The 20,991-nt window shown below is 38.4% G+C and overlaps 1 protein-coding gene across 1 annotated transcript in view; it reads left to right on the top strand.

The window, feature by feature from the left end:
- Positions 1-20,667, top strand: part of tafa4b (TAFA chemokine like family member 4b) — a 35,729-nt gene extending 15,062 nt beyond the window's left edge. Inside the window, exons 4-6 of the mRNA XM_072383194.1 lie at positions 5,385-5,540; positions 17,549-17,673; positions 19,712-20,667. Coding sequence (XP_072239295.1) covers positions 5,385-5,540; positions 17,549-17,673; positions 19,712-19,723 — 293 coding nt within the window. The 3' untranslated portion in view covers positions 19,724-20,667. The remainder of the gene's footprint in view (positions 1-5,384; positions 5,541-17,548; positions 17,674-19,711) is intronic.
- Positions 20,668-20,991: the final 324 nt, after the last annotated feature.

Genomic DNA, 20,991 nt, shown 5'->3' with positions numbered 1-20,991 from the left:
GAAAGGGAAACAAGTGAGGGCTTGAAGAGGGCAATGAAAACAACATGAGGAGGATGTCGTAAGCAAAAGGTTGAGTAGAAGGCAAAACGACTGCTTTTCTTGGTACTTGAAGACAATACACGTCTTATTTGAAAGACTTCTTCTTCAAACCAGTTGGTGGGGAGTTTCACGCTTATAAACTGTAGCTGGGATATCAGGAGAGTTGCGTAAGTCATTACCACCTGTGAGGTTTTTTAAGGTGTGATTTAGATTTTGGCTTGGGTTCTCTGATGTTCCCATCTTGACCAATTTGTACAAGGAAAGAAATGGCCTCTTTAAGTCTGTACTGTGCACATTGAGGAAGACAGAAGTCAAAACACAGAGGTGCATAGAAAACCTAAAACCAGAGCCTAGTATTTGCCCTTTGACCTATACCATTCACCGGAGCACAAACCGGCCATGTTCAGAACTCTACAACATCAGTCTGAGAATGTGTCAACAAAGGTTGAAGAAGAGAAATGGGGACAAAACACGTCAAGAAAGCATATCAAACATGTGGAATTGAGCTTTTTTTTCAAATCAGTTCAGAATCTGAAAAGCATGTCAAATCAATCAACACCTACAGACAGAAACTGGTAAAAGACCCACAAGCTGAGTCGCGTTGAATCATGTGCATTAAAGACTGCACAGAACTTTATATTGGGGAAACCAAACAATCACTTCATAAGCTTATGGCAGAACACAGGAGAGCCCACTGCACAAGTCAAATCTCAGCGTTCCAACCACATCTCAAAGAGATGGGACACTTACAGGACAGTAATGTGCAGGCTTTGCACAGGAAGGAAAGCCACCTCAACTCTCCAGGCAGTTTCACAACCATTCACACATCAGATCCTGCGACGACACAGGTTGGTAAACACCTGTGACCTAATCAAATCCTATAATGGGCTGGTGGGTTAACAGGTCTCCTAAAGTCCCAGCTGCAGCTTATAAGCCTGAAACTCCTCTTCAGCTGGTTTGAGGTTTTTTGAATGAGAGGTAAAATGTCTCCAAGAGCCAAGAAGAGAAGCCCTGTTGTTTTCTATTCAAGCTCTTAAGAATATACTTTGTTGTATGTTTGACATTGTTCTCATAATGTTTGGCACAACTCATAATTATAATCACGCTGTCCTGAAACGTTCTTGTGCATTCCTGCAGAGATGTAAACTATAACACCTCCACATTGACTGTGCCACCCCTGTCAGAGCTGCTTGATACCTGGCCTGTCATAGCAATGGACATGCTTGTCTAGTATTGACAGGGGAAAGACACAGCTTTTTGATAAATTGTACAATGCTCCTTCTTGCCTGTGTCTGTCAGAATACATCAATCGCCTGGCTAACCCATCAGTTCAAGGTAGCTTGAATGCCAGGCTTTTGTTACGACCCTCCAACACACCACCTCCCCCACGGCCTGCCGCAGGAATAGAAGCATTTAGCCATGCTTGAGAAGTCTTTTCATCTCAGCGTGTTGGGCTCTATTACACTGAGATGGTCATAACAGAATGCTTTAAAGGCAACACTAAGACATTAGATACACTGTTATTTTGTGTATTTGGCTTGAAGCTGACTGCTCACCACATGAATCTTTAGTAGATGAGGGGTGAGAGGCAGAATCACAGTGGGCAAGGACTGAAAGGGAAGGTAACACTGTGAGGGCTCACAGTTCCATTCCAATACTCTCCTATGTTTGGCATTTATTTAGTACTTCTTCAATTCACACTTCCTGGTTTTAGCCCAATATTATTCTTTTAACCATTAAAAGACACTCTTTGAAAATGTACCCTTGAGACAACATCCAATAAACTCCTATTTGATATAAACTCCTATGAGTAACTGTTGTAAATTAAGCAAGTGAATCTGATTTGAAAATGTGTCACAATTATACTTTTGTCCATTGGACCCTCTGCCTTTACGTGCCAGCTCATTGGTGTAATTACACATGAATATGACTGTGATAGCATATTAACGTATCATTTAGCTCAAAGCACCACGTATCCATAGGCAAGAGAGCTGTGAAAGTGAAACGCTTCAGTCAGTTTTGTTTATTATAGTTCGTCACAAGCAATGCGTGGACATACAGCATATGTAACATTACACTGTGGGAAGCTTATGGAGAAAATAGAAGTGTTTTCTATGATGGCAAAAAATTGCCACCTCTTTTTCCACAGCTGGAGTGGATACTTTTCAGTTGATATTTCCCTGACTGGATAGATTTAGCCTGTAAATTCTATCTGGCTTCCAAATTCATTTTTTTTCATGAAATACCTGGGATGCTCAAGGGTACAAATCATACCACTAACCAAAGAGACCTAAACCTGACAGCCTCACAAGCACTTTAAGTTCGTAAAATTCATGTATCTATTGACTCAACCACATCCTTTTTTTTCATGTTTTTCCCAAACTAAGTTTAGTATTTTGACCTTTTCCTGTCGGTTTCTTGAGTGTGACATAAACACAAAAAATCTCAGCATGTGGAAATGTCAGCTGTCCAGTATTAAAGAGAAAGAATTCTATATGATCCTTTTGAATTGATTGCAGCCAAGGTGGGTAAGTGTTCGGTCCCCGCTTTTATTCAGATTTTGTGCTTTACTTATATTTCTGTGACACCCCATGAAATCCCTTTACTTCTGTTTCATCATCAAAATTTTGTTGTAGCAAATTCACCCACCAGATTAACAGAATAATAACTTTGGTTTGGTGATATGTTACAGTTATTTGCAATGTAACAAATGATAATCAATATGCAGTTTGCATAGAATGTATAAAGTTTTTGTCTGCATGGTGTGTGATGCTGGTCCCTGATGAAGGCTCATTGGCAACATCTGACACACAAACATTTGTCAGATTGTCCTTTTGAACCAGCCATGAAAAGCAGCCTTTTTTAAATGTTCTTGGAGAGCGTATTGGACTGTTTCTTTTCCTTTCATTAAGCTGTATCTGTACAGCATGAGAGAAACTCCAGTGCAGGCTTTCCCCCACTTTCTTTTTTGGATGACATAAATTGCTCTCAGAGAAGCACATGGGCTGTTCTCATATCTTGCACCTGCCCAAATTGATCTAATTTGCATGAATACATGCTTTGTTTAGAATCTAATTGTGGTTCAAACGATGGGCAGACACACAGATGCAATGATGAAATTTATGTGGGTTTATCAGCCACTGCTCACATGCATCCTCAAAGGCTCTATGGTTTGAAAATATAAACAGCTTCTGACTGATGCAGGCAATAAAGACAGGATACCAGTGCACCCTCTGACCTCATTATGCCAGCGAAAGACAAGCTGCTCTTTGTTCTCTCTGCCTGCTGTGACACCAGTTTTCCTCCACCTGGTTGACTCTGTCCCTCTTCTTTCTTTTTAACTAACAAGCTAAAATGTGGCCGGCAGATTGAGCAGTTTTAGCCAGTTACAGTTCTGTAATGGCAGTGGAATTAATTTTCATCGTAGGTAATTAAAATGAGGGATTAAACAAGGGAAGTTGATTGGGCTTGATTTAGACATTACATTGTTGTTACATTGTTACATTATTACTCTGTGCTTTAATTGAGACTATCACTGCTGCAGTTATAGCTGCTCTGATAATTGTTGTCCCATTAAGTTACATTCAATAAAAAAAGAAAGAATACTCTTAGTTGTTATCAGCAGATTTTATGTGTTTGTGGATGGGGGGTAATCTGGCAGCTGCTCCAACCTCAGGAGAGCCTGAGACAGAGGAGTGAGGGAAATGAAAGTGGAGGGATGATAGTGGAGGGGCGCCCTCAGAGAGCCAAGGATCATTGATGGGGCTCTCTGGAGAGAAGAACAAACAAACTTTAAATCAGAAAGGATGAGAGGGGCCATGGCCTGCAAAAATGGATCCCTCTACAGAGTGTGTGTGTGCTGTTTGTGCGTGGTGTGGTTGTGTGTGTGCACACATTTTTGTTTCTGCCTGCAAAGCTCATTCAGTTGAGCGTGAAAAGTTTCAGAGTCTGGCTAAAGTCACGTACATAAACGAAATCTGGGCTTATGGTACAGTATAACCAAGGTTTTTCCAGGGTTGTAAAGAGGCTTATAGGTAGCTGGTAATGTCGCAAGCAGGGTTTGTTGTGCTCGGGAAACGGTGGCAGAGACTCTCAAGAGGGCACGGCAAGCTTTGAGAGGAACGATAAGTCAGCTGGAATTGATTCAGAAGCCATAAGCTAAGATTCACTAAACATTCCACCCAACAATTGGCACATATGGCTGGCACATCCCCTTCTCCCACTCGGCTCATGGGATTAATGTTCTGAATGAAATATAACCCTAACACAGATGATATACTTCTAAACTTTAAACAACATAAACCTACTTATACATTATCCTTGCAGCATATACGAGGCAGATGTACTGAAGTTAGAATTTATTCTGCTACATACATGAATGTCTTTGTAAAAAAGTTTTATGAAATGATGTGTGAACTGCTGTTCTGTTTAACAAATTTAACTCTTGTGGAAGGAGCCCTGATTACTCATTTGAAATGATTTAATGGAACAGAAAGAACTGTCTGAAAATATTGTAACAGCATTATTACGTACACTTAAAGACACATTTGCCCACCAGGCAGAAAACTTTGGCTTAGATTTGCTTTGGATTCAGTATTGCCTTCTGTCCCATTACTGTCAGGATAATGTTATAATTAGCCTGTCCAAGGACCCAAGGGGAGTGTGAGGATAATCAAGAGAGATTAGACATTGTTTTTGTTGGAGGTAAAAAGCAATTATCCTTATATAAATAATGACTTTCAGGAACACACAGAAATGAGCACACTCACATGCAGAGGAGCCAAAGCACACATTGGCATGGAGATATAAAGTACCCAAATGCAGATACAGACTCAACAGTAATGGATTCTGGCCAAGATCCATAAACATTTAAGTGTATCCTAGTAGAGTGTTGCTTCATTACAATACACCCACATAAAATCTGCAAATAAATGTCCCTGTTCAAGTGTTCTACTTTGAAAAGATTAAAAGGAAATTATTATTTTATTCAACATTTCCTGCTTTTGTTTTCTTTCCTTCTTGCACACAATGGCACAAACAGGAACTACCTCTGAGGGAGAGTTAATGAGGGCTGAGAGTAAAAAAAGTATTGCTAAAAGTGTTTTTTTATTAATCAAAGACCAAGACTGGAATAAATTGAGGAGTTTAAACAAAAGTAAATAATTCAGCTGAACTGCTTAGTCCTTAGAGAAGCAGCTGTGTATTTGTTATTTGCAGCCCAAATTTCTTTGAATTAAACACATGATTGTTTGCAACAACAAGTCACCAACACACAGATAAAATAGATTTTAAAGCTCATGAATTTATAGCAAAACGATTGTTCTCTTTTTGCCTGTCTCTCACAGCATCATATCAGGTGAAGCAGGGTACCTGTGAGGTGGTGGCCATCCATCGCTGCTGCAATAAGAATAAGATAGAAGAGCGCTCGCAAACCGTCAAGTGTTCCTGTTTCCCAGGTCAGGTTGCTGGCACCACAAGAGCCAGACCCTCCTGTGTGGAAGGTAAGTGTGTGTATGTCCAAACATTTGGGTGAATGGGTATATGTTATCTGCTGCATTTCAGCATCATTCTCAAAGGCTGGAACTGTAGCCACACAACCATTTTTGCAGCTGAAGGGAACTAGCATATGCTTTCCTTTTTGTATAAAATGGATAAAAACTTGTACAATTCTAGTAGAGATGACATTCGTTGGGGTTGAGACTTAAATCAGCCCTGGGTTATAGAAAAAGCAAAGCTCTGGGTTTCTGGGGGGCGGGGTGTTGCCGTGAAATACATGAACAAATCTGGTTTAACTTTCGTTGGCTATAGAATTTATTTCAACTGAAGCCATAACAACACCACAAACTCCCGATTTACAAATTAAATACCAGTAACTGTGCCATTCAATTTCAATTTAAGGTATATAACATATACAGTCAAGACAATATTCAATCATAAGAACTGTGTGGCTGTTTCTGTGCCTTGTGTATCATTGTGAAATTGTGCCCTCACATTACTGCAGGAGAACTCCTCTATTTCTGCTAAATTTATTCGGCGTCTGTTGAAATCTTGGAGACATGACTAGAATGCAGGCTTTGCGGGTCTGGACAGTGCATGGCTCCACAATGAGTTTTTTTAAATTATTGAAACACTAATTCCAGCAGAGTCACAGGAGTTAAAAATGTTTTTAATCATCTCACTTCATTAGAGTTGCTACTTGAAATCTCTCGCCTGAGAGAACAACTGCTAGATTCTTTTAACAGTGTTTAAAACATCAATAAATAAATTAGCTACAGGAAAGCTACACTTATAGCTACAGCTTTAAAAAGTGGTTGAATTTATGAAAAACTGAGTCACATCTTATATTTATTTTCTTTGTCTATGAAGAAGAATATCACAAAGAAATTCTGTCTATAGTCTTCTTACATTAATAGTAAATGGAGGAGAACTAAATGGTGTTCCAGTTTAAAAATTTAAATCCAATCCAAGTAAAACATAAAATCTACATTACTACACAAACAATTTGCGGTTCACCATGCCCCTGAGAGATAGTCTAACATGAACAGTTCAGGCAAAGCACAACCGGCCATAGCATTTAACCTAAAATCTGTCAGACTTTCATACAAGGTGAAGGTGAAATGAGAGTCAAGTGTTTATAGCAGGATAACAATCAAATGTGAGTGCCCTGCTTTAAGAACAGGGATTTGTCAAAATATTGGCTTCATGACTCATGTTTGTGTTTGTGGAGGTGTATAATGGCACAAACAAAGGAAACAAAAGATCTCAGAAAAACATTTCTGTCACTATGAATTCTACTTAAGAAGCTAAGGGGCTCTCATTGGCTAATGTTTATGTCCCTGAGTTCTTGAAGGAGATTGCTGAACAACAATGGTGTGCACAGCAGAACTGTAAGGAGAAAGTCACTGAGGATGAGACCAAGACTGAACTTTTTTAGTTTAAATAAGAAGCATGATGTTTTAAGGAAAAAAAACAATGAATATCAGCATAATAACCTTATCTTGTCTTTGAAACACGGATACTGCAGCAGTGTTGATGCAAAGTGTTCTCAAGAATTCCCACAAATTTGAGAGAAAGAAATCTTAATGTCAAAAACAGAAAGTGGGCCTCGCTGCAAGACAATAACCCTATAAGCACACAAGTCTTTTGACTAAAGAATGGTTGAAAAAGAATGATTATTTTTTTTGAACGGCCAAGTCAATCCTGAATTTAATCTAAAAAAGATGTTATGGAATGAACTGCCAACATCTCAGAGTTGAGGCTGTTGTCTATGGAGGAATGAGCTGAAATTTCTTCAAGCTTATGTGGATGAATGAACAATTAGCTAAAACATTTTGTTGCTGTTATTTCTGTCAAATGAGGTCACACCAGACACCGAAAGTAAGATGTTGTATCATCCACCTTAATAAACAAATGACAATTAATATTTTCTATACTTTTTTTAATGACATGCTCTTTATCTACTTTAAGGACTCTGATTATGCTTTCAGTCCCTTTTATGCCAAAATACAGAAAACATAAACACCACTGATTCCACAGAATACAGCAAACCTATACATGTGTAACCAAATTGACATCTGATGACACGCGCTGTGCATGTGTGGTTGTGGAGATGACAGACAGATGAAAGCTGTGGGCCATTTCCATAGACCTTTGTTAGATCCTTTTGTACACTTTGGGAGCTCCTGCACAGCAAGAAACAAGCGGTGCCACTGACCCCTATCATCCTCAGATGCTTCACTGTGATCAAACACACACACTTATAGAGTGTCAGCCAATGTGATCTAATCATGTTGTGTTAGCTCCCTGCCAGTGGAAAACACATAGTTGGCTTATTTGTGAGTACAGCCAGGGACTCTCCAAACCACATGGTGTTATTCAAACTATTAAGGTCCGTCAAGGGAGGTGAAAACTGATCCACAGCTCACACTCAGATGACTAGATCAGATTTTGAGTTATCTTTTTTCAAATTCCCCATGTTAAATAGAGTATCAGCACATTATCATCACCCATTTGTAGTTGATGACTGATCAAATTGTAAAACAAAAACAAACCAATCAAAAGTCAGATCACTCACGCTGTCTTTCTGTGTGTTGACTTCTCTATATGCAGACGAGAAGTAATTACAGTCACTTAACAGGGCAAATAAAAACTTTGGATCAAAGTGCAGGACATTTCGTGACACACACTGTGTTCTTGCAAAACTTTTTTCTGACATTAACTGAACTTCAAGACTGAACACACTGCTTTGTGTGTTAAAAGATCACTGACAATTGATGGTTTATACCAATTTTTTCATCTTTAAAAACGTGTTGACCCAACTATAACCCTTCTGTTTGATACAGTTTTTACAGTTTCAGTGAATGGAACATGATACAGACATGCATTAAATCAACATTTCAATTGGAAGAAATCAGGAAATTTCTAAAACTTCAGACCTCGTAAACTGTAACAAACAGCTGATTATTTAAGATATTTTTCATAAATACACAAGGCAAACCCACTGATAGGTCTTTCAACACTTTAAGTTCTTGATGTGTGCACGTTAGATGTCCAAGCAGCTGTCACTTTTAGTGATCACAGCTGTCCATACATAATTAATTTATGAACCTTCAGTCACAGTGTTGCTATTGCTTCATGTGCCCAGTAGAAGGAGCTTTTTCCATTGAAATGATTTATTCACAAACATACCTGCTGGTTCATTTCAGGACTATTTTCTCCCAATAAAACAAAGTAGATTTGTTTTTAACCTCTTTGATGAGTTCCTAGATGGGAACTGTTGCTTGATAATGATAAAATCAGGCAACCATAGCAAAGATGATTGGCTCTGTAATGAAAGTCAGGGGAAATAAGGAATCATGGGAAAGTTTGCTAACCTTTTGTAATAGGTATTGCCCTGATGCCTTGCTTTTGTTTGTTCAAATCGAAGACTTGGTAGAGCTTGTTAAAAGAAAGAAATGACAATAATGAGAAGCTAACAGATTCACCATTTGTATAAAAGTCAATCAATGATACATTTCTTATGATGGTTTTAATGACCTTTTGTCCAGCTCATGATACACACACACATGCAGACACAAAAAGAACACACATCCTCCTTCACATGAATCATGAGGTCTTTCTAATCTTTTATTCACAACTCACCTTCGGCTCTCACCACCTCTCGCTTCCAAATTCAGTGCTCGGTAGCACTTATCTTGTGAGTCATGCTTGACCTCTGAGTTCAGAGTAACAAAAGATCTCACCTCATCCAGCTTTTTCCCGTGCACACAAACACATTATTGCACACACATCCACGCATGCCGTTCTCACATTTTTAGGCCGGAAAACTGATGGAAAAAACAATCCCCTCTTAGTGGACGGCCTTGGTGTAAAAGCCATAGTGTAAATGGAGCTACATTGTTGATGATGACTGAAAAACAACTACATTGTTAGAGCTCCTATATGAATTAATTGGATTATGATTACAATGAATTGAATTCCAATTGGCTTGAATTGGACTATATTACTTAAGTGCCTTGAGATGACAATTGTTGTAATCTGGCGCTATATAAATAAAATTGAATTGAATTGAATTGAATAACTGGTAGCCGCACAGTGGGCCAGGCGTTTATTTGCGCTTCATTTTTCTTTTGGAATTTGTGGTGGTGCTGGGAGAATGAAGAGTTTGTGCAGTGAATAGTACAGTAAATTCATATGGAAACATTTAAATCTTAGGATTAAGAGTCTGATAAAAGTAGAACTGATAACTGAAAATGGATGTCAAGAGGCTGATCTGTTCTTTTTTTGTGCATAAGCTTAAAAAAGAGTTAGGTTAGGGAAGTGCTCAACCATGCTGAAATACAGGTTTCCCTTCTTGCGTTGTTGTACACCTGTGCACTGTTACTCATATCCTTTGCTTGTGCAAATGTCAGTATCAGTTGGAATATCTAAATTAAGACTGAAAGTCCTACATTTATGAATTTTCTTAAAGAAAAGAAGAGTGTAAATATTACAATGAAAGTCATGATGATAGGGTACTTTTAATGAAAAATTACTTACAAAGTGTCAAATCACTGGTGGATTAAAAACATGTAAGGTGCATTTTGTAATTTTGTACCCCTCATATGTAGAGCTAAAAGGAACCACTTTATATAATTCTTTAAGAACATGACACATTAGATTAACCTCGCATTTACTGTCAGATTGACTAGTAAAGGCAACCATCGGATAAGTGTTGCAAGGTTAAAAAGTACTTCTCTGAGATTCAAACCTCTCACACCAATGGAACTGTGTGACGGAGACCTATTTTTAGAACCAGAGAGAAAGAGATATGTTTCTCAACAGTAAATGTCATTAAAGTGTGTTTCATGGTGGTGAAAGAAAACAAAGAACAGTGACCTGATAAAAACGCTGGATGAGTGGATTTTGTTTGGTGCATGACATGATGACAGACAAACCGTGTTTCATTGCTGGGCCACGAAATTTAGTTTAGTGTTTCAACACACATCAACCAGCTGTTGTTTACCTATCTTCCCCTTAATGTCATGCTTCTGTCATTTTCTCAGTCTGTTCTCGTGTATGTGTGCAACTGCTCACCATGTCTAATCTTTTTCTGACAGTTTTCCCTGTGCGCTTTCCACCTGGGTTTTCTCGTCATGCATACCTGGGTGTGTGAGCTGGGGTTACAGAGATACAGTGCTTTAGTAAATCATTGTAGAAAGAGATGGATGCCACTCTCCAACTACTTCTGCACTGCAGGATCACTGAGTGGAACAGTTACAAAACCTGAGGGTATTCCTACCTCTGGGTCCATCCTTAACCTTTTCATGTGTCTGTATTTGTTTGCATGTGAGTTTGAGGGTACACTGTGTTTCCTTTAGATGGTGATGACGCTTTTTACACAAAAAAAATCTAACATAAATATATATGCACAAAACATGCAAGTGCACATTCAGTTGCATGTAGACACCCAGGGAAACACATGCAGACACAAAAAACTCCCTGCTGTAGTTTTTGGTCATAGGTTCTCCACTGATCGAGTTCAGGCAGAAGCCTTTGTAAAGTATTAATGGGGAAACACTCCAAAAGACACATGCATGAGTGCACATATTGTATTAGCATACCCTGCTTCATCAAGGCAGGCTACACTGGAATTTATACAACAGGATACATGTAGCCATTGCATTTGTTTCTTTATATCATGGGCTAATCTACTATTCTTCATCATGTCACTTGAGTGAGATTAGATGAGAGGGTTAGAAGAGAGATAGATCCCTTTGAACTTGGTGACTTTTCCAATCTCATCAGAAATAGATTTTCTATAACATAGTTAGGTGGGAGAATAGTCTTGCTGATCTGATACTGCATTTTCTAACTTTGAAGAGAGAATGCAGGCAGTGGATTATAAACTGTAACATATGTGAGCTATGTTATTGGCAAAAAAATGCATCAGTTTTACCTATAAATGTGTTTTTTCTTTTTATATAATTCTTCTTGTGTTTTTCCTAATAATAATGATGATTATATTATTATATTTGTCTGTTTTACTGTCTTTTTGAATGTCTTGACTTTGGTGATTTTTGCGTGGTGTGTAAATGAATCATAAATTAACACGTCAAAGCACCGTCAAGACAGATTACATTCTCAAAGTGTTGATTGGTAAGCAACAATAATTAAGCATAAAGTTTTATAGTTAGCCCAAGAAATCTGAACATTGCTTCTGTTCGCCTGCTGTATGTTTACATGCCAAGCAGATGGGGACACCTGTATGGAATGACATGAGTGCCACAGGAAATGAATGAATCTCTAAAAGAATAGAAGACAAATTAGTAAAAACATACATAAATAAATAGATTAATGTAGAAATATAAAGAAATCTATATTTCCACATACATAATCGTCATTTTCAATTTTGGTTAATTCCTTTTATTCTTCTTTTTAAAATGATAATCTATTTTTATCTGTTTATTTATTCATATAACTTTTAATTTTACTGTACTGTTATACCCATCCATTGATTTGTTTCCATACCTGCTCCATCCTATTCAGGGTCGAGGAGGGCCTGGAACCTATCCAAGCTGCCACAGGGTGAGAAACAGGACATACTCTGGACAAGTCGCTAGTCTTTATAGTTATATCCAGATTTTGCTCTAAGCCAATCAGGTTTGAGCATCAGTTGAATTCCACCCCAAAGTCCTGTGAGCCAATCACCAAGATGCCATTTTGTTGTCTTGCTCTCTCTGAGAGTGTTATTTGCAGGTACAGACCCTGAATTTTAACAACACTTGTAGTTTCAGCTTTGTCCACTTGATGTCACAAACATTACAATGACAGTGCAAACAGTGAAACGTGGAGAAATGATCAAATGCGAAGAGGAGATGCATACTCCTTCAACACATATTCTTGTGCATACACACAAAAATGTAAAACCACAACTGCTGTGAGCAACAATGAGTGACATTTTTCAAGTGTGCACTAGATTGACGTGTCGTGATCAGTAGGAGGAGAGACAGAGCCGAAGGCGGCCTTGTGGTGTTAAACCCCTGTAGACCTTATTTAGAAAGCCCCAGAGACAGGCCAAGAACCTGGGGAATAACATAGCCTCAGTCCCTTGTCTCACCTAATCACCTGCACTCTAAGCAAAGCCCTGTCTAGACACTTGCCCTCATGTGATGTCTTGCTGAAAGTTTGTGAAACAACTTGAAAGAGAGTCATTGTGAGTGCAGCTTCCATAGTAATGAGCTGAGAATAAGTGTGATGAAATGTATGCCTGAACTGTAAATCTCTTTCATTAGCATAGGCACCTTTTTTGAATATAAATGTGACTCTTAATGAGAATGATGCAATTACAGTGCATAGGCTGAGAGGTGTTCCATGTGTTATACACATTTTTCTGGGTACTAGCTCTTCTTTCTATTTCGAGAGCTTTGCTCATTTTCACATTGACTCGTTGACTGTCACAGTGAAAACATGATAGGAAAGACGAAGTGAAAAATCATAAATGTCAAATTAGGTTTTATCATTCCAAAAACAACTAAACAACTGAGCTAGTAAGGCTTTTCAGTTTTTAAATTTTCTTTGAACTTTTGCTTGTTAAGTCAGCGAGGAATGAGGAATTAATTGAAACCAAAGAATAACATGTACATATGAGCTGTGACTCTTCATGGAAGAAGCGCAGCTGTAACTGTCAAAATGTACATTTTAAGAGAGATGCCCTCTCATATCTCCTCTGAAAAGTCAAGCTAGAGCTAGAAGAGGGTTAATTTAACCTAAAGATGTAACCATGAAAACAGTGGGAAATGGCTTACTTCCCTCTGTCTGAAGGTAACATGATCACCAGCCTGCCAACTTTTGATCATTAGGCTCATAATCTATTGCTTTCTTGCTTGATGTGTACACATGTGTTTCATATGGGGTTTTTGCTGACTCTCTTTTCTGAAGTTCACAGATTAGCACAGTTGAATTGGCAGTCAAGCTGACTTTCAAACTGCTTGGCTAAGAAGAAGAACTCTGGTACAATTTTCCATAAAATTTGTACACGGTGTTTGTTCGCACTGGCTTTCATACAGATGAAGCTTTAGCAAAACATACCAAGATGTTGATTAGTGTTGAGTTTTGGACAGAGTCTGTCTATTTTTTTTTCCACACAGTTTTTGTGTTATGTTATGCTTAATGATGGCTGATCATTGTGCTGATAATTTTCTCTGACTGTGCAAAAAATTTAATTTTCTAAAGTCTGTTAACTACTCCTTATAGATGGTGATGGATGGACACTAAAAGCTCATGTAAAATGAAAATTTCTTGGCTGTCCAACTCACATTGAAAGAATCCCAGTTACGGACTTTGCTGATAGTTTTATGATGACTCTAATTATCACCGACAACCAGCGTCTGTTAGAAGGGGATGGAAAAATATGGTCCCTGAGTGGATGAGCTCAGAATTAACTGTATGCATCGCTAATCTTTTATCTTTGACCTTTTGATACCCGATTCTGAATGCTGTCCAATATCTGAAATATCTATGATATCACAGGCCTTGTACTTTTTCTGACGTGACCCCCTGATTTCAAATGTGCCACATCTGCTCTTTGACCGTCCTGGTAAAAGCATAAGATTAGGTGCAGGAAATGACCATTTACCCAGCCTTTTGTCTTTCCACTCTCCTTTCTGAGTCTCTTCATTGATGGCTACAGACAGTCATGAAAGTTTGCTGTTTAACTGAGATGCTGCTTTTTGCAGAGAGCAATGCTACTATGGAGTGCTATTATGACCTCTGTAGTTGTAGAACACTGACCTATTGATGCTAGTCTTTCTATGCTGTCCAATATCTGGATTATCTATGACATCACAGGTCATGTACCAGCCCCTGTCCATCTTGTGACTTGACAGAAGATTCGAGTTTTCATGTGTTATGCCTGCCCCACCCTCCAGGTAAAAGCATGAGATAAGGCGCAGGGACCACTAACTCCATAACAGCACTCAAAGGCCATACCTATTAGCTCTATATAACACTCTAGCAGTGTTGTCGACACTATAATGGCCACATTAACGAGCATTATGCAGCCATTGGTTTTTAGAAGCACTTACTGCCACTAAGCTCATGCATCATAACAGTGTGTTCAACATTACGTCCTGTGATAGCAAAGATTTTTTTTTTTCTTTTTGGCAGTTTTGAATTTGCTCTCTTTGTCTTGCTTATTTCCAATCTGCTGAAATGAGTTGCTCTCCCACTCTGTGCTGTTTTCTGATCTGCTTTTCTTTCACATCTAGGCTCGGTAATAGTCATTCTCAAAAGACCTTTTTCCTTCCCACCCTTCTCTCTCTGTCTCTCTTATTCCCCCTCACTGCTCATTTCTTCCCTGCAAATACGCTTTACGAGTGAAAACCTTTTATTTAGCCTTGTCTCCCTCCCTTCTCTTACTCTTTCTTTTAGTCACAGTGTTTTCTCCTTACATCATGCTTGAGAGGATTTCAGCATGTTCTTTTGCATGAAAGCCCATTCTCCAGACAATAGCAGCTCTTGTGCCTGCTTTGCTGCAAACAATACATACCAGAGGTCAAAATTTCTTCGTAAACACGTTCAGTGCAGGAACTTAATAAAATTGAAGAAATGAGTGTGCTCTATTATCCCTCTGAAGTCACACTTGAGACAGAAAGTTGGATGGATGATGAGTGTGGAGAGAGTGAATTGAGTTATTCTCAGCTGTCAAGCGGTCTTCTGTCTAGATGCTGGACAGTGTGTCAAATGCTCTGGAAGAATTGAACGTTGGTTACTAAGACATAAAAATCCTTGAGTTTTAACTCAAGATTAACTATGGAGTAGATCTGGCCAAATTTTATTTTCTTCCATGTACACTGAGGTCTAACAATCTGACAACATTTTGGATAATCTGTTGTCCGTCTTTGAGGACGTGGAGACATTTAAGGACACTTAAGATTCAGTGTTATATCACGGTCAACAATCAAATATAACTTAGTCTGTTGCTTTCATGTGATTCTGTCACAAAGCAGCATTGCAACAGCGCTTGAAACAGAGACATGTTTAAGTAAATCTATGCTAAAACTGTAAATTTGTGGTAAAACTGTTTCCAAAGTTGGGATTTTATTGAGAGATTTTAAAAAAAAAGCGCAAGAGTAGCTTCATCATGGACACACAATTTCTGAAATAAAATTTACAGACTTGACTTGAATCGGCAAAAGTACTGTCAAATCAGGGCTGGTCTCGATTTGCTGGCCCTAAGCAACTTCTGGAGGGGAAAAAAGTTGATTGAGGGAGGCTGTATCATACCCGCATTTCTTAAGAGATGATGGAAAGGTTAGAGATTCGTGACAGAAAGAAAAGAACAGGACATATGAAGATACTGCAGTGTATCAAACCTGGGAATGTTTTGTAGTGTTAAGCATCTGCACTGATACCACCCTGACCAAGGAGAACTAACACTGTATTCCACAGAGATATACAACACCTTTAGGTTAACATATATGTGGAGAAATGTTTAAAAAGATCAAGGAGTGCTCACAGCCTTGACTGCAGTATTCTTCATCCACAGACATCACACACACTGAACATTTATGGATTCACTTGAAGACAAACGAAGACAAGCATTACTGACGTTACAGGACAATTTCTGGAACATTGTCAGATCACTCTGGGACAACACGGGTCATCTGGTTTGGCACAAATGTGGAGAACAACAGCATTCTGTCATTAAAGCAAAAGGGAGGCAAAGCAGTTGATACTGTCAACTTTGGGGGCATTTTCAGAGATTCCCTTTGCACTCAAAATTCTTCAGTGATTCGTCATTTTTTAAAAAAGATTATTAACTGAAAATAAATGCAAAATAGAAATCTTATTTGTGGCTGCAGACTTTTCAATTTGACTGCACATTTACAGAAAATCATCACTCAAGGTCTTCTTAATTTCTGTAAAATTTGAGAAATTTTGTTGCATTCATTCAGAGAAAAGGCCCTTTTAATTTCATTCAGACTAATTTTGATATATTTTTATCTGTGCACAACAACAAAACATGTAATGTGTTCACATCAAAATGACGTATCCTGAAATAAGCATTACTGAGTGTCTTCCACCTTGACTATGGTTTATTGGAGATAAACTTTGAGCTTGATCTTCAGTTCAATAGATTATTTTAAGCTGTGAAACATTTTGGCCTAATTAGTGGTAAACAAACTTTCAACTTGATGACTCCTGCTGTGTTTCATACTTGAAATGACTTTGACTACAAGAAAGTAAACTGTTTTGATACCACTCCTTCATCATAATCTGTTTTCTTTACTCTCTGTGTTATGTGATTGGAACAATACTTATTGTCTCATTGTCTTAATGTGTCTTGTGTTTTACTGATGGTATGAGACACAAAAAGGGTTTAAGACAGTCAGCAGTCATTGCTTTTGACTTATAGGAGATGACACAGTGTGCACAGTAAGACGCATGCAGAGTCACACATCTTTACAAATGCAAATATGCACACAAATCAGCATTACAGAAAGGTAATTTCATTCACTGCATTTTTTTGTTTTTGCTACTTGGGTTTGACAGTGAAATATTGTGCCATATTTCTCCTGTTCTTTCTGTTTATGCTCTTGTGGGTGCTAGACTGACTTCATAGAGAATCCAAAAAGGATTTCATTCACATTTGGATCACTGTAAAAATGACAAAATAGTTGAAAACCCTCTTGACTTCACAGGCAAACTGAAAGTTTATGCAAAGCGATAGCGTTAGCCACAAGCGCTGTCCATGGTGCTGATCGCTCTGTTCTGACAGTGGAGTCGTGAAATCAGTGACTTTGAATATATCACACTATAATTCCTGATATTATTTTGGCTAATTAAGTACCATACTTAATTAGTGAACTACAGGTACAAATTAAGTACAAATTCAATTAAGCATTGCTGCTTTGTTTTTTGTATTTTCTGAATATTGTTCTTATGGTGTTGATGTTTTGATTTTCATGTTATTCATTCTGTAACCAGCTGTCCTTGTTCACCTCAAAATTTCTTCCCCACTCTTTAGCCTCCATTGTTGCCCAGAAGTGGTGGTGCCAAATGCAGCCGTGTATGGATGGAGAGGAGTGCAAGGTCCTTCCTGACTTGACTGGCTGGTCATGCAGTACTGGCAACAAAGTCAAAACCACCAAGGTAAGAAGGGCACTTGCATCATTTTCAGATGTCCATGTGCATTACTGTCTTTCTTTCTCTCCAATGTCCAGTAAATTGACACATGCCGATTAAGTTCTTTATTTATCCATGCCCCATCTCACACATGCTGCTCTTATCTTAGAATTTTTCTTCTGGACTGTTTTTTTTTTATGTGCATGTGCACTATTAGCTCTTTGCGTATCTTGTCAACAGCAATTACAGCAGAGTCCTCAACTAAGCAGGTAATATTATCAGTGTTCACATCAAAAAGTTCCATGACGGATGCTTGGCTATGATTTAATGCAGATAGAATTGAGCTTGATCTTCATTTCAATAGATTATTTTGAGCTGTGAAATGATGTGGTTTAATTAGCAGTAAACAAACTTTCAACTTTATAACTGCTGGTGTATTTCATATGTGAAATTAGTGTATACAAAAAGGAAGTCGTCAGTAAGGGCTATGCAGGCAAAATAACCTTGTAAACAAATGTTTGGATCATCAAGATGCCCACAAGAGTCCAATTAAATCATCAATTTAAAACATCAATAAAAATGACAAAGATGTTAGACAGTAAATCACCAAGCACAGTCCCTGGTGAGCATTATTTGTGATGCTGCTAACTTTATCTGTACCTTTGTACACACTGTACTCCACACAACCACTGCATGATGCCAAGTAAATTGGCGCTATTCAGTTGAGATAAATTGATTTAAATGAGGGTCCTTCGTGACCCTTTGTAGGCTGTTGAAGTGTGAAAGTTAATTTGCAGGACTGAAGACTCGGGTGTATGTATGTATGCACCTGTGTGCATGTCATGGGATGGAGCAGGTGCCGTTTATTTACAGGTGAAATATAAGAAGAGAAACAGTTGGAGTGGGGAACGACACAGGCGCCGTAAGAGTAATTGCTCGAGAGACGGCACAACAGCTCAACATCTGTCGTATTCATTAGAATGCATTATGGCTGGGGCCTTCCACAGAGGCTGTACAATTAAGAGTCATAATTAAATTGGTGGGTTAGACTGAGAAACAGAGACACTGCTGGGCTTAGTCGCAGGCAGTGGAATTAATGACCCTGAGCCTAACACCAACTCTGGGAGCGATAGGTTCAATTATACTTGTTCTGTTTCATGTTGCCATTTCTGCTCATTTTTCCCCCTTTTCCCCTGTTTTGTACCGTCTACCCTGACAAGCTTATCAGGTGGACATTAATTGTGGATTTGCAAGGTGCTTTGGGACCAGGAAACAGTTACTTGGAGACTCGGTGGCAGATGTCACAGAAAATAGTTGCATTGAGACGTTGATTCCCTGGCAACTGCTCACACGGCTGCACTCTGTCACCTTCTTCTTCAGTCTGCATCTCTCTTTCTACCCATGACCTCCCTACACCACTTTAGCATCTTATTCACCATGATCATCTGTATCTGTCCATCATTCTTCCACTCCTACACAGTGTAGGCGTGCTGTAAAAAGATGCATAGACCTGATCCAGGCATCCCAACTCTATTTAACAAGGAAGAGCAAAGACACCACACACATTTCACATGTAATATCTAGTCCATCCAATTTTGTGGTCAAGCTTTAAACAGCATTTTCCTGACTGGGACAGGAGAACTGGAGTTTTTAATATATGTGCATGTCAGTTTGTTATAAATTCACAAAGGACAAGGTTTGGTGATGAAAACAAGTTCTCTAGTTCTCCAATTATATGCCTTCAACTTACTGCTAAAGTGTAAACAAACCATTACAGCTCCAGAACATCTGACACTGGGCTTTAGCCGTCGAGACACTGCTGGTCCCTGCAATCAGCCAGCAGGCTTGACTGCAAACAAGCAGCACCAATGAGAAAAAAAACACAACCAGAAGCAGACAAAGAACACTGCTGGATTTAAAATATTTTCCTCTGAACCTCTGATTGTCTCTTTCAAATGGAAACATTTATCCAGTGTGAAGTGGGATATCGAGCCACTTAATGTAATTACATGTCTCTGTGACACGAATTCTCTTCTCTTATCTATTTTATTGTTTCTTTTTTTAGGTTACACGATAGCAAGAGAGCCATGAGGGAACCTGAAACACTCCATGTGGGGGAGATGGATGACTCAGAGATATTTACACTACGACAGGGGAAAATATCCAGGAAAGAACTTGTGTCAGGATATCCATCACAAAACAATGGGATACAATGTACTCATCAAAAACTATGTACACTTGGTCATTTGGAGCCACACTTGCAGAATATATACTGTACTGTTGTCAAGACTAATGGACTACAATCAAAGGTTCTCTAATTTTCTAATAATGGATCGTGTGGACTGACAAACATTTGCTGAAATTAGACACATTTTAAAAAATATATTACAGCCAAGCATTTGGAGAGAAGAGTGAAACGTGAACCAAAAATTGTGCTGACAGTGTTGCTGGACATGATGCAGACCTGTTGTCAATATGTAGAAGTTGAAATACTGGAAACAGTGGGGAGCAATGAAATAGATAGCAGTTCATAACTAGCAAATAGCAAATTAGCTTCAAATTGCTCTTGTGGGTCAAGTCACTACCACGAAGACTGTTTTGCCGGAGTCATTTTGCAGTTCTAATTAGAAACTGCAGTAGGATCATCACAGAATATTAAAAATTCATGTAAGATATTTGCACTAGTCAAAACCATTTGGGAATGTTTTGTTTTTCTAGATAGCTCTCATATTTTACTGTGGATGTCACATAAAACTGAAGGTGAGCATTTTGTAAAATGTCTGACACTTGGAAGTACTGTAGATAAATATGTATATCATTCCCCAATAGTTCTGAGTAGTTATTTGTAAAAAATGTCTCAGACTCTTGAGCTTTGCTTGCATACAGCTTGGTATAAAATGAACTGGCAAAGTGTGATTAATCCGTCTCAATTAAGCTCAGAGACATTTACAAGATCAGCCTTCAAAGCTATATATGTTCAATCTGTTTTGTTCAGTCTGTGACATCTCTTATGTTAACAAGGAGGCCCATAAATGTTCAAACAAGAAGGATGGGTTGTCTTTATGTTGTTATTTCACTTATATGGAATATTATATTCAGGTTCTTTAAAAACACTGTAAATGCAAAACAAGCACATGAGCAGGTTACTTTTTTCCTTTATTAGAAGATTTATGTTTTTGCACTCACATTTTCTATTGATTGTATCCACAATTCTACTTAATCAATGTTTCAGTGAGGTACACTGAAATAATTGCAGCAGATAATGCTAGCTTTGCAAACATGGTCTTTTTTTTTCTTTAGAGCTTGATCATTACTGCACACAGTAAAATAGCATAGTACCCCAAT

Source organism: Leuresthes tenuis, unplaced genomic scaffold (genome assembly GCF_036924035.1).
Source record: "Leuresthes tenuis unplaced genomic scaffold, fLeuTen1.0.hap1 SCAF_3, whole genome shotgun sequence".
NCBI lineage: Eukaryota > Metazoa > Chordata > Actinopteri > Atheriniformes > Atherinopsidae > Leuresthes > Leuresthes tenuis.
This window is presented reverse-complemented; position numbering and strand designations above follow the sequence as displayed.